At 45.6% G+C, this 14,004-nt stretch overlaps 1 protein-coding gene across 1 annotated transcript in view; it reads right to left on the reverse strand.

The window, feature by feature from the left end:
- PTPRT (protein tyrosine phosphatase receptor type T) overlaps nucleotides 1-14,004 on the reverse strand; it is a gene marked incomplete at both ends in the record, with an annotated part of 1,086,576 nt that overhangs the window by 686,277 nt on the left and 386,295 nt on the right. The window contains 1 exon segment of the mRNA XM_082671082.1: nucleotides 10,092-10,363. Within this exon segment, the coding sequence (XP_082527208.1) occupies nucleotides 10,092-10,363 (272 nt within the window).

The following is a 14,004-nucleotide window of genomic DNA, read 5'->3' on the forward strand; positions in this document are numbered from 1 at the left end:
ACTGAGATGCAGACATCTGCCTGGGCTTCTCCGTCTGCCCCACTCCTCCCATCCTTTTTTTTTTTTTTTCTTTTGACTCTGTCTTAGTATTTCTCCTATCTGTCCATGTCTTTCCATCTCTGCTGTTAAGGTGAACCATATGAAGCAACCATCCTGTAGATCGAAACCAGCTGGGTATTAATGCCATTGCTCTGGTTCAAATCTTCATCACTTTTCACCTCTATCATCTCAACAGCCAACCAAATAGACCCTCTCTCTCCTGTCTTTTACTCCTCAGTCCAAGCTGTGGATGGAATGTAGGTGGGTGATAAGATCAACAGAAAAACCCCCATGTGGAATCTTTTTGTGGTCCATGTGGTCACTTCAGGTTAGTGGATTCAGAGGCCAGGGGTGTCAGTGAGGTCCAGAGCTCTACAGCTGTAACAAGTGAGCAGGGAAATGGTGGAAAGGGTGGTGATGGCTGTGAAGAGGCAGCCTCCTTGGGTGGTAAGATCTATCACTAAGGCAACACACTGCTGCCTGGGAATTATGTACAGTGACTTGGCGCTGACAGTCACATCAAACATAGAGCAGCTGGCACCAGCATGACAATCACTCCAGAAGAGGGGTTTACTAAGATAGCAGGGTCCTTACGAGAGATTGAACAAACAAAATTGTGCAGAGGGTAGGGGGAAAGTTTGTAGAAATAAAAGTGTGATAGTTGCCTCATCCTGCAGAAGGAAGTCAACAGAAGACCTTCCGATAAAGAATTACGTATCTAATTATATTTTTAATAATTCAAAGGAATCCAAAAGCAAAGTCCATAGGAAAAAATAAAAGGAAAACACACCAAACACAGAAAAACATTTAAAAGAAATAGCATAAAAGCATTCAAATTGCATAAAAATGATAAAAGAAAAAATTTCTATTGTGACAATAAATATAATTAGGTTAAAATAGAGAAAAGCTCTCAGACTGTCTAAATAAACCATGCCTAATCACATGCTATAAGATAAATACCTAATATAGAATGACTCAGTAACCTTAAAAATAACAAGTTGAACAAAGACATAATAGGAAAATGCAAATAAACAGAAAATAGTTGTTGTAAACATAATGCAAAAGCATCAAAGTAGAATTTAAACCAAAAAGAAATACAAAAATCATTAAGTGGACTAAAATCGTCATTAAAAAAAAATGCGTGAGTCAATAGATTTAAAAGGAGAAAATGATGGGAAAAAACCCTAGCATCTGAAGATTTTAACACTTGTGTCTTAGACTCTGACCAAACAGGAAAAAATATCAAGTATGTATCTAATATGAGTAATAATGCATTTACTAAAGAAATATAAAGAGAGAATAAAATTTCTGTTCAAATGCTCATGGATTATTTACACAAAGATCATATAATAAACTAATGTATAGCTTCAATAAATCCTTCAAAGATGAAACCATACAGGTTTGGGTCTATACATTTCCTAACTGAATTCCCTGAAGCAATAAATTAATGACAAAAGCTTAAAAATCAATTTCTTAAAGTTGAAATACTGTATATTTCTTAAATACATAATAACTATAATATCAAAGTATGTTTTATATGTTGACAAAAGTCTGAATAAAACAAAATTAAAAGTCAAATGGCAAGTTGAGAACAATATCTGTAATATCAATATATATGCCAGCTAAAAGATAAATATCATGTTTTGTGTAAACAATTCTTGAGAATCAACAAAACAAACTCTCCAAAAGAAAAATCAGCAAGTGAGTTCAGCATGTAATTCACAACAGATGAAGTAGGATTGGCAATGATTTATGAATGTAATCTTTTTAATGACATTAGAGAGATTACAGCAGTTGAATGTTTTCTTCTTTACACTTTTCTAGATTTTCCAAATTTTCTGCAATAAAAATGAGCTCCTTTATATTTACAATAAAAGGTAAGTGCTTTGAGGTGCATTACATTTTCATATCTCTCTGCATGTTATACTATCCCTGTGTCAGGTAGGTACCACAGTACAATTAACTCTACTATAGCACCTATCACAGCAGATTGTAATTGCTTGTCCATGAATTATTTCATTCTCTAAACTCTAAACCTATTGGGAACAGGAAGAGTGTCTCATTCATTCATATTTATAAAGACCCTCTTCTGTACCAAGCACTGAGGCACATGCTGGGGCTATAAAAGTGAACAAGAAGGTTAGGGGCCAAGCCCTGATAAACTTTACATTTTATGAATGGAAATGGAAATTAAAAAGAAAAATATGGAAAATTAAATTGATTTTGTGATTGGTATTATGAAGGAAATAAACAAAATGTTGTGATTAAGAGTAACTAAGCAGGAGAGGGTCTACTTTACTTAGAGTGGTCAGAAGAGAACTCTAAGGAGGTATTATTACGAGTAGACCGGAAGGATGAAATTGGCAAGTCCAGGAAGTGGTGGTAGGACACGCAAAGGCCATGAGGCAGGAGAGAACTCAGGGATGATCTGGGAACATGAGAATGAGATCCTGGTGTGGCTGGGATATAGTGAATAAGCTAGAGAAGCACAAGGCACGGCTGCGATGTTAGCTGAGGGTCAGATGACATGAGTCCTACACGACCTAGTGTGGAGCTTGAATTTTCTGCTGTTAGTGAACCATTTAAAGCAGGAAAGTGACATAATCTAATTTACATTCTGAAAAGATCATTCTGGCTGTTCTGTGGAAATTGACTTGGGGGTAGGGGGCACTTGAGCAAAAATGAAACAAACAGACCTAACAGTTGGCTATAGTAGTGACCCAATCAAACGATGAGTATGGCTTGGACAATGCTGTTGGCCATGAAGAATAAAGACGTTGATGGTTTGAGAGATATTTTCAAGGTAGAGATGAAAATAATTGCTGTTAGATTAAGAGGGGAAGAGTGAAGAAAAGAAAAAATGTAATGAGGACTCTTCAATTTAAGGCTTGAGCTTCTAGGCTGATTCTGGTGTCACTTATTGACACGAGGAAGATGAACGTGTGTGTCTGGGCACACAGGCAGGGCTACATCACGATTTCTTTTGGTCATGTTAAATTCGAGATGCCAATTAAACATCTTAACGGATATACTGAGTAGGAAGCTGGCATTATATTCTGAAGCTCATGGATGATCTGGGACCAGAGCTACAAATGTGATAGCTTTGGCATCTAATGTCATTTAAAGCTATAGAACTAGATGAGGTCACCTTGGAAGACAGAGTAGACAGTTCAGAGAAAGGACTAGGGCCTAAGGCCAAGCGCAGAAAGCCCAAGAGTGGATTTCTTAGGATGGTAGAGATTGCTTTTAGGTAGAGAGGAATGTGTCAGGGAAATAGCATCAAATACAAGGGAATGAGGGACTGATGAAATCAAATTCTAGAAGGGACAGAAGTCAATTGGGGTCAGGATACTGGCAGAGGTATCAGTATTGAACAGAGGGGCACATCATCAACTAAGACTGAATAATAATAAAAATAGAGAAATAAAACCACAATAATAAAGGTCAACCACATTAACCTTTTATTAGTAGGCAGTCTCAGTCTAGCCTCTCAACAACCCTAAGAAGTGGGGCAAACTAAGCTACCAAAGCTCAGAAAGGAAAACAGAGGTGGATCGAGGACTGAGGCCCCAGTCTCCTGGCTCACAGCCATGTCCATCACTGGACTTCAATGAAAAGCAGCCCTACTCTCATTTAACCAAAACACTTGGTTAAGCAGAGTTCTGACTTTTTCCCAGTTAATCAAAGTCCAACTCTATTAAACTCTTCTGACACCCTGTTTCTCACACTATTACTCAGTATCTAACCTAGATCATTATTATTAACAAATATTCCATGAACGAACCCAAGGCTGGTCATGAGAGAATGGATGTATGATAGTGAAACATACATTTGTTCACCGCTCTCTCTCCTTCCTGTTGCAGAAATAAGGATTCTATAATGAGACAGAGAATCTTTTATTTATCAGAATTCCTCTGGGGAATTTTTTTCTGTAACGCACTGGGGTAGGTGAGTCTTGGGTTTCTCAAATATGAGTAATATTCTGTAAGAAACAAGGGGAAGAAGGTACTGTTTTTTTCATGAAATGAATGAATAATTGTAAAATGCTTACAATACGTATAGTAACACACTGATGACTGTTACTATTACTGCCCTTTCTCTGGGCAGAGTGATGGGAGATGAGAAGGAAAATTCAAGGGAATGGTGGGAGAGGAAGAAAGTAATGGGCTTCCCAATGAGACTACCCCTTGTGCCCTCATCCCAAGTTTCCACTAAAATTCCTACACTCAACAGACTCTGATGTGAGTGATGACAGGTGGGAACTGGTAGGGGCTGGGCTTTGGGTCCATGTGGAGGTACACGGAAATTAAGAGGCACAGGTGGTTGCAGGTGCCACGGCGGTTGGGGAGGTGGAGGGGAGAGAGCGCAGAAGCATGGGGAAGGAGACGGTGACAACCCCCAGAATCGTTGATGAAGGCTCCGGACTCACAAGACATTAGAATTAGGATCCACGGTATGTTTACAACAAAAGGCAGGTCCTGGATGCAGCTGAGAATAAAGCACCTCCCAGAACAGATGGGGAATATCCTCCCCATCACTGCCAGACTGCTCAGAGCAGAGTGCTCGCAAAACCTACAGGAGCCAAGAGGGTCCTGTTCTTGGCATGCAACTCCAGAGACAGAGTTGTTTTTTTTTTTTAAAGTCATGCAAACTGCCATGAGATAGAGCCCTCAGTGGCATGAGAGTAGAAGGTCACAAGGCTGGGGGTATCAGGAACAGTGCCAGGGAGTCCACCATTCTTCCCCAGAAAGAAAAGGAAGGAAGGCCCACGATGGACAGGCTTGGATCTTCAAGGGCCCACCTGGACTCACCTGCTGAGGCCTGTCCCCTGAACACTCACAATGGGGCTGACTCCGAGGCCCACATGCAACCTCCTGGGCAAGCTGCTTGCTTCCAGAAACAAGGGCCAACCCTGGGGAGCACAATGCTAGGCACCAGAGAGGGAGATCTCAGATGGTGGCTAGAACGTGCCACCGAAAGATTATGGGATGGTGGGCCTTAGCCACGGAGAAGCAGTGGGTACTGGGGTTAAGTTGGCAGGGTCAGCCTCTAGCAATTACATATAGCCCCCAAACCCTAAACACCCCCTTATCCATGCTGCATGCTTTATAGTTCTGAACGAGATCCTGGTAATGCCCATTACTGCTGGGGTTCTGAATGGGAATCTGGCAATGCAAATGACTGCTAGGATTCATGGTTCAAGTTTCTGACCACGAGGAGCTTCTGTGTGAAGCCACAGGGCAGGGCACTACGGAACACTGTTAGAGAAGTCAGGTTTGGCTGCAGCAAGAGGCTGCAAGGGCAGCTCACAGGGAAGCAGCACAACCAGGGACATCCAGGAGAGATGTGAGGGCCCCCCTGGATTCTCACTGCTGATAAAAAAGGAAGAAGCCCACTCAAACAAACGCAACAGCAGAACAGAGCATTGTCTTGTGGGGTTCAGGAAAAGCAGCTGTTACAGCTACAGCTCAGCCCCTGGGGCTAGGTTCCCAGCCGACCAAGTTCTGGGGAATGTGGACCACTGGAGTCCTCTCTTCCCTTCTGGTCAGAAAGCGCCCCAGAAGACATCTGCAGCTTCGGGTGGAGATGCTTATCCCATCAATGTGCTTCTGGTCCTGGTTAGGAAGACCTACCAGCGCCAGTTCCTGGGGACAGACACCACAAAGGGACAGGGTGATGTCAAGACCCTCAGTGATAGAAAGACCTGCCCAGGTGTTCTGAGGTGAAGGAGAATGGTCATCTCCAAGCAAAGCACACTCGTAAGGAAACCAAGGTCCTTGAGGAATGCGAGCCAGGAATGGGAGATGAGCCAGAGGAGTGAGTGAAGAACTGTGAGAAGGAAGGGAGCTCTAGTTGACAGGGAGTAGCGAGGGCGGGGTGGAGGGGGCCAGAAGAAGGCCACCCCGTGATGCTCCACGTCAGGGTATGGAGGCAGGGACACTGGGGTGCCGGGACTGGAGCAGAAGGCCTGGGCTGGGAACCCCAACTTCCCTGCAGGACAGCCTTCAACCCCAAGGTTGCCATGTGTCCCTGCTGTCAACTGCACATCCCCCAACCCCTAGACCTTTAGAGACCTCCTGGTTTGGGGAAGTGGAGCTTGCGTGGAAAGACACAAACCTCTCCCGGCACAGGAGCTGCTGGGCAAAGCCAGGAAGTCACATCCCAAGAGAGGCTCAGAGATGAGTCACCCTCATCCCCTCCACAAAAGGCAGGCTGTGTGCCTGTTTGGGGGAGGGTGTCGATATGTCAGGACACGGTTTAAGGGGCCTGGCATCTTAGGCTCACCACTGAAGTCCTCAAGCAGAGAATTTGTAGAGCAAAAGTTTCAAGGAGCTGCAAACACCTTCTCAAAAGATAAGAGAGAGAAAAATGCTGGCTCACCAGCACTCCTCTTCGGAAGAGGACCACATATATTTTCATGGTGAGGGTAGGGAAGGGGCTTCTTGGGGTGAAATCAATAGAGATGCTCTTCCCCACACCAGCCCCAGGAGGCCTGCCTAAGACAAGGAGTGCTCGCTGCTTAGCGGGCAGGGGTGGTGGGTGAATGAAAGAGGAGTCGGGGTGTAGTCTGAAGGAGGTAAAGTGGCCCCCCTCCCTGTGGTGCCCCCTCCTGAATTGTGCAAGAAGTTACCAAACCCACAGAGCGCCAGATGCCAGAGGGACTCCTGAGAAAGGGACTGGGCTTCGAGTCCAGTTAAGTCCAAGTCAGGTGAGTCTTAAATTTCAGAGGTCTACAGAGCTGAATAAAAGGTAATTTCACTGAGGCAGGTGATGGAGAATAGAGAGAACAAGCAGCTGCACGACTAAAGTTCTTTTATTTTTTTAAATATTGGGACAGAAAAGTTTGGAATCATTAAAAAACATGAAATAGAATTAACATCACCTGGAAAGGGGCAGCCATCTGCAGTACGGCTTCAGCGGTACTGGAAGAGCCCTTGCTCTCCTGCGAAGAGGCAGGCGAGGGGTGGACAGTGGGGGGAACATGCTCATCCCAGGCCCTGCTGCCGGCCTGGGGCCAGAGAGCCCACTAATAAGAAAGATGAAATGTCCCTGCTTATTACAGAGCTACAAGTCAATTTTAGGACTGTGAAATATGACTTTAATAAATGAATACATAAGCCATCAGGGTCTGAAGCCCAGCAGTGCTGAGAACCGAAATGGTACTTAGTCCACAGAATCATGCATGCAGAGCCAGAGCTTGGGGTCTGGTGAATTTTAAAATGCATTTGGCAAGTGTCTTTGAATCTCCTGATGGGCCCCTTTTTCTCTTCCCTGATATATGTGTGGGTGGTGCCCCTGCATCTGTGGCAGGTTTGGGAACAGGCCGGTACGTGTGCACTCGTGTGTGCTCCCGTGTGTATGGCCGAGGGACTATCTGTTACTGGCTGTGTGTGTGTCTGAAAGACACACGTGTCTTTTCTAAACCGCTGCTCTCAGTGTATTAGTGGCTTTTTCACCACAAAGCTAAGAGCAGAGAAAATGGAATGGAATGACGCTGCAGTGCCCAACAGACTGGAAATCAGAACATTCTCCCCGATGAGGCTGCTTAGGACAGAGATGGCTCAGAGCTCAACCACAGCAGTATTTCTTTAAAGAAGGCCTCCCTCCTCCATCCTCTTTGTCTGTTCTTCTCTCTTCCTCCTCCCTTCCTTCCAATAACTGCTGAGGCCCACTGCAAGCCTGATATGATGTTATATATATACTATCTCATTTAATCCACATAAGAACCCTTCATTGGACCCACTGACATCTCTATTTTACAAACCAGAGAACTGTGATTCAGAATAATGATGGGATAGACCCAACATCGCACAGCTAGCGAACGGAAGATTCTCAGAAGGGGCATGCTTTTTTCCCTAAAAGCAGGAAACTCAGCTTGGAGCAGAGGATTGGAGCTTGGAGCAGGCAGGATTACAGGGACCTCAATTGACCAATAATATCCCCTTCTCTGGAACACAGGACATGTTGCTACCCAATACAGGAGTTACTGTCAGATAAATGAGTGGCAATATGCTTACCACAGAGCTGGGACATAAGAGATGCCTAAGAAATGTCCTTTTTTCCCTCTATACCCCATCGAAGAGCATAGCCAACCATAGGTCTATCCCTCTCTGGGGTCACTTTTCCTGCTCTTTCCACTTGCACCTGTGGCCCCATCCTGTATCCATTTGCATCAGACCCTAGGTAGGGGGTTTTCAGATTAGAACCCTAAGGCCTCCTTGATGGGATCCATGGACTTATGCAGACACTTGAAGTTTATACTCAGTGCAACGGGGGGAGTTTTGGAACCAGGGCACCAGGATTCTGGTCCCAGCTTTGCCAATGATTTGCTCTGTGCTCTTGGACTTTACTGTCCATCTCTCGACCTCAGCTTTATCACCTACATCAGGGTTCAAACTATGGCCTGGAAGCCAAATTTGGTCCATCACCTGTTTCTGTACAATAAAGTTTTCTTGGAAAACAGCCACGCCCATTCATTTACATATTGTCTGTAACTGCTTGCACGGTACATCTGAAAGAACTATACCATGGGTTTTGAACTGAAGGATGCCTACAAATCTCCCAGCCACTCACCTTGCCACCCTGAGGTCCCTGTTCTGCTTCCGACTCCAGAGAAATTTCTCCAAAAGTAGATCTATGTCACTTTCTTACTTAAAACCTTCCATCAGTGGGCATGGGGATTAACTTTAAACAGGCACAGGGGATCTTATGGGGTTGATGAAAATGTTCTAGAGCTGGTTTACGGTTGTGCAAGTCAATAGATTTACTAAAAATCACTGGATTGCATACTTAAAATAAGTGGATTCTATGATACGTAAGTTGTACCTTAATAGCATAGTTTAAAAAAAAACTTTCGGGGGCTTCTCTGGTGGCACAGTGGTTGGGAGTCCGCCTGCCAATGCAGGGGACGCGGGTTCGTGCCCGGTCCAGGAGGATCCCACATGCCACGGAGCAGCTGGTCCCGTGAGCCATGGCCACTGGGCCTGTGCGTCCGGAGCTTGTGCTCCGCAATGGGTTGGGGGGGCGGGGGGGGGCACAGCAGTGAGAGGCCCGCATAACGCTAAAAAAAAAAAAAAAAAACTTTCAACAGCCCCAGGCCACAACATGGAGCTGTGTTCCTCTAAGTGAGCTCTGTGGGCTGGTGACACCCTGCAGAGTGTGTGTCATCAGTCCTCAATGGGATAAGAGGCTCCTCAACGAGATAAGAGGCATTTAGAGAGTATCCCAGCAATTTGGCATTACTGTGACACTTTGATTGCAGTTTATAAAAGGACTGGTCCACAAGTTGAGGAGAAGAAACCTGGTCCTCCACCACAGATGGTTTGAGTAGTGCTGCTCTAGCCTAGAGAATAAATTTACTCTCCTTAGCCTGGCATTCAAAGACCCCATGACCTACCCATCCCTGCAGGCTTAGCTCCCAGTAGATCTCCTTTTCGACCTATAAACAACCTAGTTTCCAAACTCCGCCAAAATCTCCTCCAGCCCATGGTGTGCACTACCCCTGTCAACTCAAATGTCTTTCCCCTCCTTTTTCAATAATTAGTTATTCATCTTCAAGACTCAGCCTAAGCTGTCTGGTCCTCTTAGAAGCCATCCTAATCGTCTTGCCCCCAAACACCGTCTTCCTCAGGGGCAATATGTGACTAGTTATCTCATCTTTCTGAACCTTAATTTTTTCATCTGTAAAACAGGCATGATAATAGTATCTGCCTCATCAGATTGTTATAAGAAATTATTGTATAGAAGGCTTCAATAGCTAGCTTCCTCCAGCATCCTATGGAATCCACATGTATCCCACTATATTCTAAGTGTTTATCTATTTATCAATCAGTTTCCTCCTCCAGACTGCGATCTCCAGGGTGGCAGGGGCTGTAGAGGATCTCTTCTGCATCCTCCAGGCCTGGTTAGGAGAAGCAGCTTGGTAAACACGAGTTGAACAAGTGAGTAAACGAAGTCCTTTCTAGACCTAAACTCTAAAGAGGGCAAAAGGTGTACAGATAGATTATTACTTTAAAAAAAAAAAAAAATCAAACTACGGTAAAACAGCATACCTGGTAGAAATGTGGCCAGAAGGTGCTGATGGCAAGCTCTGTCTTCACCCAGCCCTCAGTGACGACCCCAGACACGTTCCAGACAGGGTTCCCCTGGGGCCCACCGTTCACCTTCACATAGACATTCAAGGCCCCCGGGCTGGACCTGTCGCGGCTGGAGAAGTAGTAATGGAAATCGATGCAGTGGGTGTCATTCTCCTTCAGGGTCGGCAGGAGAAGGTGCGCCTTCTGGCCAGAGGCCCTCCCAGAGCTGTTCACCATCATGAAGGATCCTGGAGACCCACAAAGGGGGCGGGAGGTAGAGACAAGGAGAGAGAAAGAAAATCCTTCTGAAAATCAGTCACACCTGTAAACACAGTGGCCAGAAATCCAGTCCCTCTAGGAGGATATGGTTGATCCCCAGAAACCTACATTTCCTCTCTGGAGTATTTCCTCTCTCTTCTGTAACTGGGAATAAAAAATCCTACTCACCGAGGTGGTTTTAAGAATTAAGAGATGGTAACATACACGAAGTATTCTACAAAGTAAACAGTCTATAAACATGTACAGAAAAAAACCCCAGCAAATATTAAAAACAGTAGCTCCAACAGGAAGCATGGAATAAAAACTCAGGAATTTAGTTAACTGCAACCTCCGTGGGTGAAATGAGGTGAAATATCACCTCATTCGAGCTTGGGTTGTCTCAGTGGAAGCAGAAACTCTACAGCACCCAGGTATTGTTTTAACATATTCCACCTGGAGCCTTGCATTAGTACAAGGAATATATCAGAGGAGGACATATAAAAAGTACAGTATATTCAAATAAGTGAAGAAGACCTTGAAAAAATTTGAGAACCAACTGAAAGATGGAATGGAGGGTAAGTAATACTTGCTAAGCACTTAAGGGGTACCAGTGTGATGCTTACTGTCTTATTTATATATTGTTCAATTTAATCTTCAGAATGACCCTGGGAGAAGGAGAGTTTTCATTTTATTTAAAGACTGAGTGACTCGCCCTGGACCACTCAGACAGAGAGGCACGAGACCCAGATTTTCTTCAACCTCAAAGTTTATGCTATCTTTACTATTTGCAGAAAACATGACTAGTATTTTCAAACACTGGAAAAGCCTGTCTCCTAGAAAGGAAGTGAGCCTCTTTGGAGTTGCTTTGACCGATTAAATGGTTGTTTCTAGTTCTTCACCCCTCCCTGGCTCCATGCCCTTGACCTTTGGCCTTGCAGTCCCTCCCAAAAGAGGCAGAGAACATGTCCCCGTCCCCGTCCCACGACTTTGGGCTCCACTCGATTTGATCAACAGGAGACTAACAGAATGAGGCTTGAAACATGCTTGCCTAGCTGCGCTTGCCCGCTTGCACTATTGCCACCTTCCATGAGAAGAATGTGCCCCAAGCAGCTGCTGCCGCCTTCAGCTTGGGATCAAGGACAGACACATGTGGAAGAGAACTAAACTCAATGGATAGTAAAGAACCAAGCCAAGCCACCCACACAGCTGAAAGCACAGCCACATAGCCAAGGAGCCCAACCTGGCTCAGCAGATCCACCACGGGGGCTCAGACCCAGAAATGTGAGAATAAACACACACTGCTGTTTGCCACTGAGTTTCCTCTGGGTTTGTCAGGCACATTACTGCGGCAATAGCTCACTGACGAAGGTCACCAGAGATCAGACTTATGAAAGAAACCACAGGGAGGCACATTTCAGTTCAAAGGACCTTTTAACAAGTCAAATGGATGCAAAATGGGATGGACTGCCTGGGAGACAAAGTGAGTTCCTCGTCACCGCAGGTGGCTACACAGAGCCTGGACAAACTGAGGAGCCTTCTAAGGAAATTTCACAATCAACTGGGAGGGCTAAACTGTGTGACTTAGAGTCTTATGATTCTATGAAATAAACTGCATCATAAAACACAGTAGTGCTTCCCTGGTAGCGCAGTGGTTGGGAATCTGCCTGCCAATGCAGGGGACACGGGTTAGATCCCTGGCCCGGGAAGATGCCACACGCCGTGGAGCAACTAAGCCCGCATGCCACAACCACTGAAGCCCGTGCGCCTAGAGCCCCTGCTCCACAACAAGAGAAGCCACCGCAATGAGAAGCCTGCGCACCGCAACGAAGAGCAGCTCCCGCTCGCCGCCGCTAGAGAAAGCCCACGCGCAGCAACGAAGACCCAACACGGCCAAAAATAAAAACAAATAAATAAATAAACTTATTAAAAAAAAAACACACAGTAGATAAACTCAAGTTTTTCTGGAATGAATATTCCCACCTAGAAAACCATTGCTGTTTTGAAATCTTATTTTAGCCACTAAAATCTTCAGCTGGAATGAAACCTTAAGACCACCTATCCTCAACCAAGATGAGCCACTTCAGTAGCTGTAAGGAGCCTCATTCTTTCACCCTAATTCCCAAAAGACTAATCGCTGCAGATAATAAATGCTGGGTAATCCGTATCTTGTCGGGGTTCTAGAGGGTACTGGTCACTCGTAGCCTGTCTCCTCTGGGTTCAGGACAAATTTAAAAATAGACACAGGAGAGAGAGAGAGACTTCAAAATCTCCGCTTTATTGTTCACAAAGCTGGATCAGAGGAAGGAACTTGGACTTGAGGCCAAATTAGGCTTCCTGCATTTTCTTCCCTGAACCAGCATGCAAAAGCAGCTGCATGATCAAGGACTCCTTCCTTCCAACTCAACCCAGATCCCTAGGGCTCATCCCAAAAATGAGCCAACAAGAAGCAAGGTGATAAAGACAGAAACTTGAACCAATGGCTAACAGACTTTCAACATCCCACCAATCAGAAAAGTCACCCACCCCCTGGGGTAGGAGCCGCTGAAAGTGGAGCGAAAAGTGGTATCTTCCCCATGTTTCCAAGAGAGTCAAGTTCCCTAGTTTAGAGCCAGGCAGTAACACAGGGTACATGGAGAGCTGTCCCTTGTCAGATGTTGTCTCTAATCATCACCAACTCCCAATTGAGGCAGCAAGGAAGGAACCACTGCAGGGGGGAAACTGAGGCACTGAGGGAGGTTGGCATCCATGCCCACGTCTGTTTGCTGACCTACATCCCACAGGGTTCCAGAAGGTTCCCCTGGGACAGATGAGTGATGACCCACAAGACCCACAAGCCTCTGGCCACAGAGGAAGGGTGGGGCACAGCTACTGGTAGGGAAGACAGCCTGAGAAACAAGTGGTGTGTGGCTCTCTCCACTCAGAATCCTGGGATGCCCCATGGACATTTAAGCTCCTATCCTCCTGCCAGTTCACACCAGGGGTCTTAGCGTCCACAGCAGCGAGAGTTGGGAAGGTTTCCCGTCCACCAGCTCAGGTTCCCCCCTTTGCATCCTAGCTCCAGTGGCGAAGCAGGCTCACTGAGGAGATGGGGCCATGTGACATCCATCCGCTCCAGCAAGTCTAGGGATTTCTCCATCTGCTGCCTCCATGACTGTTAATAAAGGATGCTGCCATTTCCCTGAAGGCAGAGCTGGTGGATGTGCTTGGCCCTCCACCAAGTCTTCATGTAGCAGAAACTGCTGGCTGATTAGCAAACCTGTCCTCTTTGTTCTGGGCACATAGCTGGATTATACTCCCCAGCTTCCTTTCAGAGTTTGGGGAGGACATGCAACTAGGTTCCAGACAATGGGGCCCGAGTGCGAAGTCTACCACTTCCAGCTTGGTGCTTAGAAGCAGACAACCTCCACCCTCCCTCCCCCAACTCCCACTGCTCCATTCTCTTTTATCTCATCCTTCCAAGGATGATTCTTGGACCAGGAGTCTCAGCATCACCGGGGAGCTGGTAAGAAATGAAGATTCTCAGGGCCCAGCCCAGGCCTATTGCATCTGAATTAGCATTTTATCAAGATCACGAGGTGCCTTGTATGCACATTAACGTTCCAGAATCACTGCTGCATTGTTTTTTTCCCAT

Source organism: Grampus griseus (genome assembly GCF_964374135.1).
Source record: "Grampus griseus genome assembly, chromosome: 14".
NCBI classification, from domain to species: domain Eukaryota; kingdom Metazoa; phylum Chordata; class Mammalia; order Artiodactyla; family Delphinidae; genus Grampus; species Grampus griseus.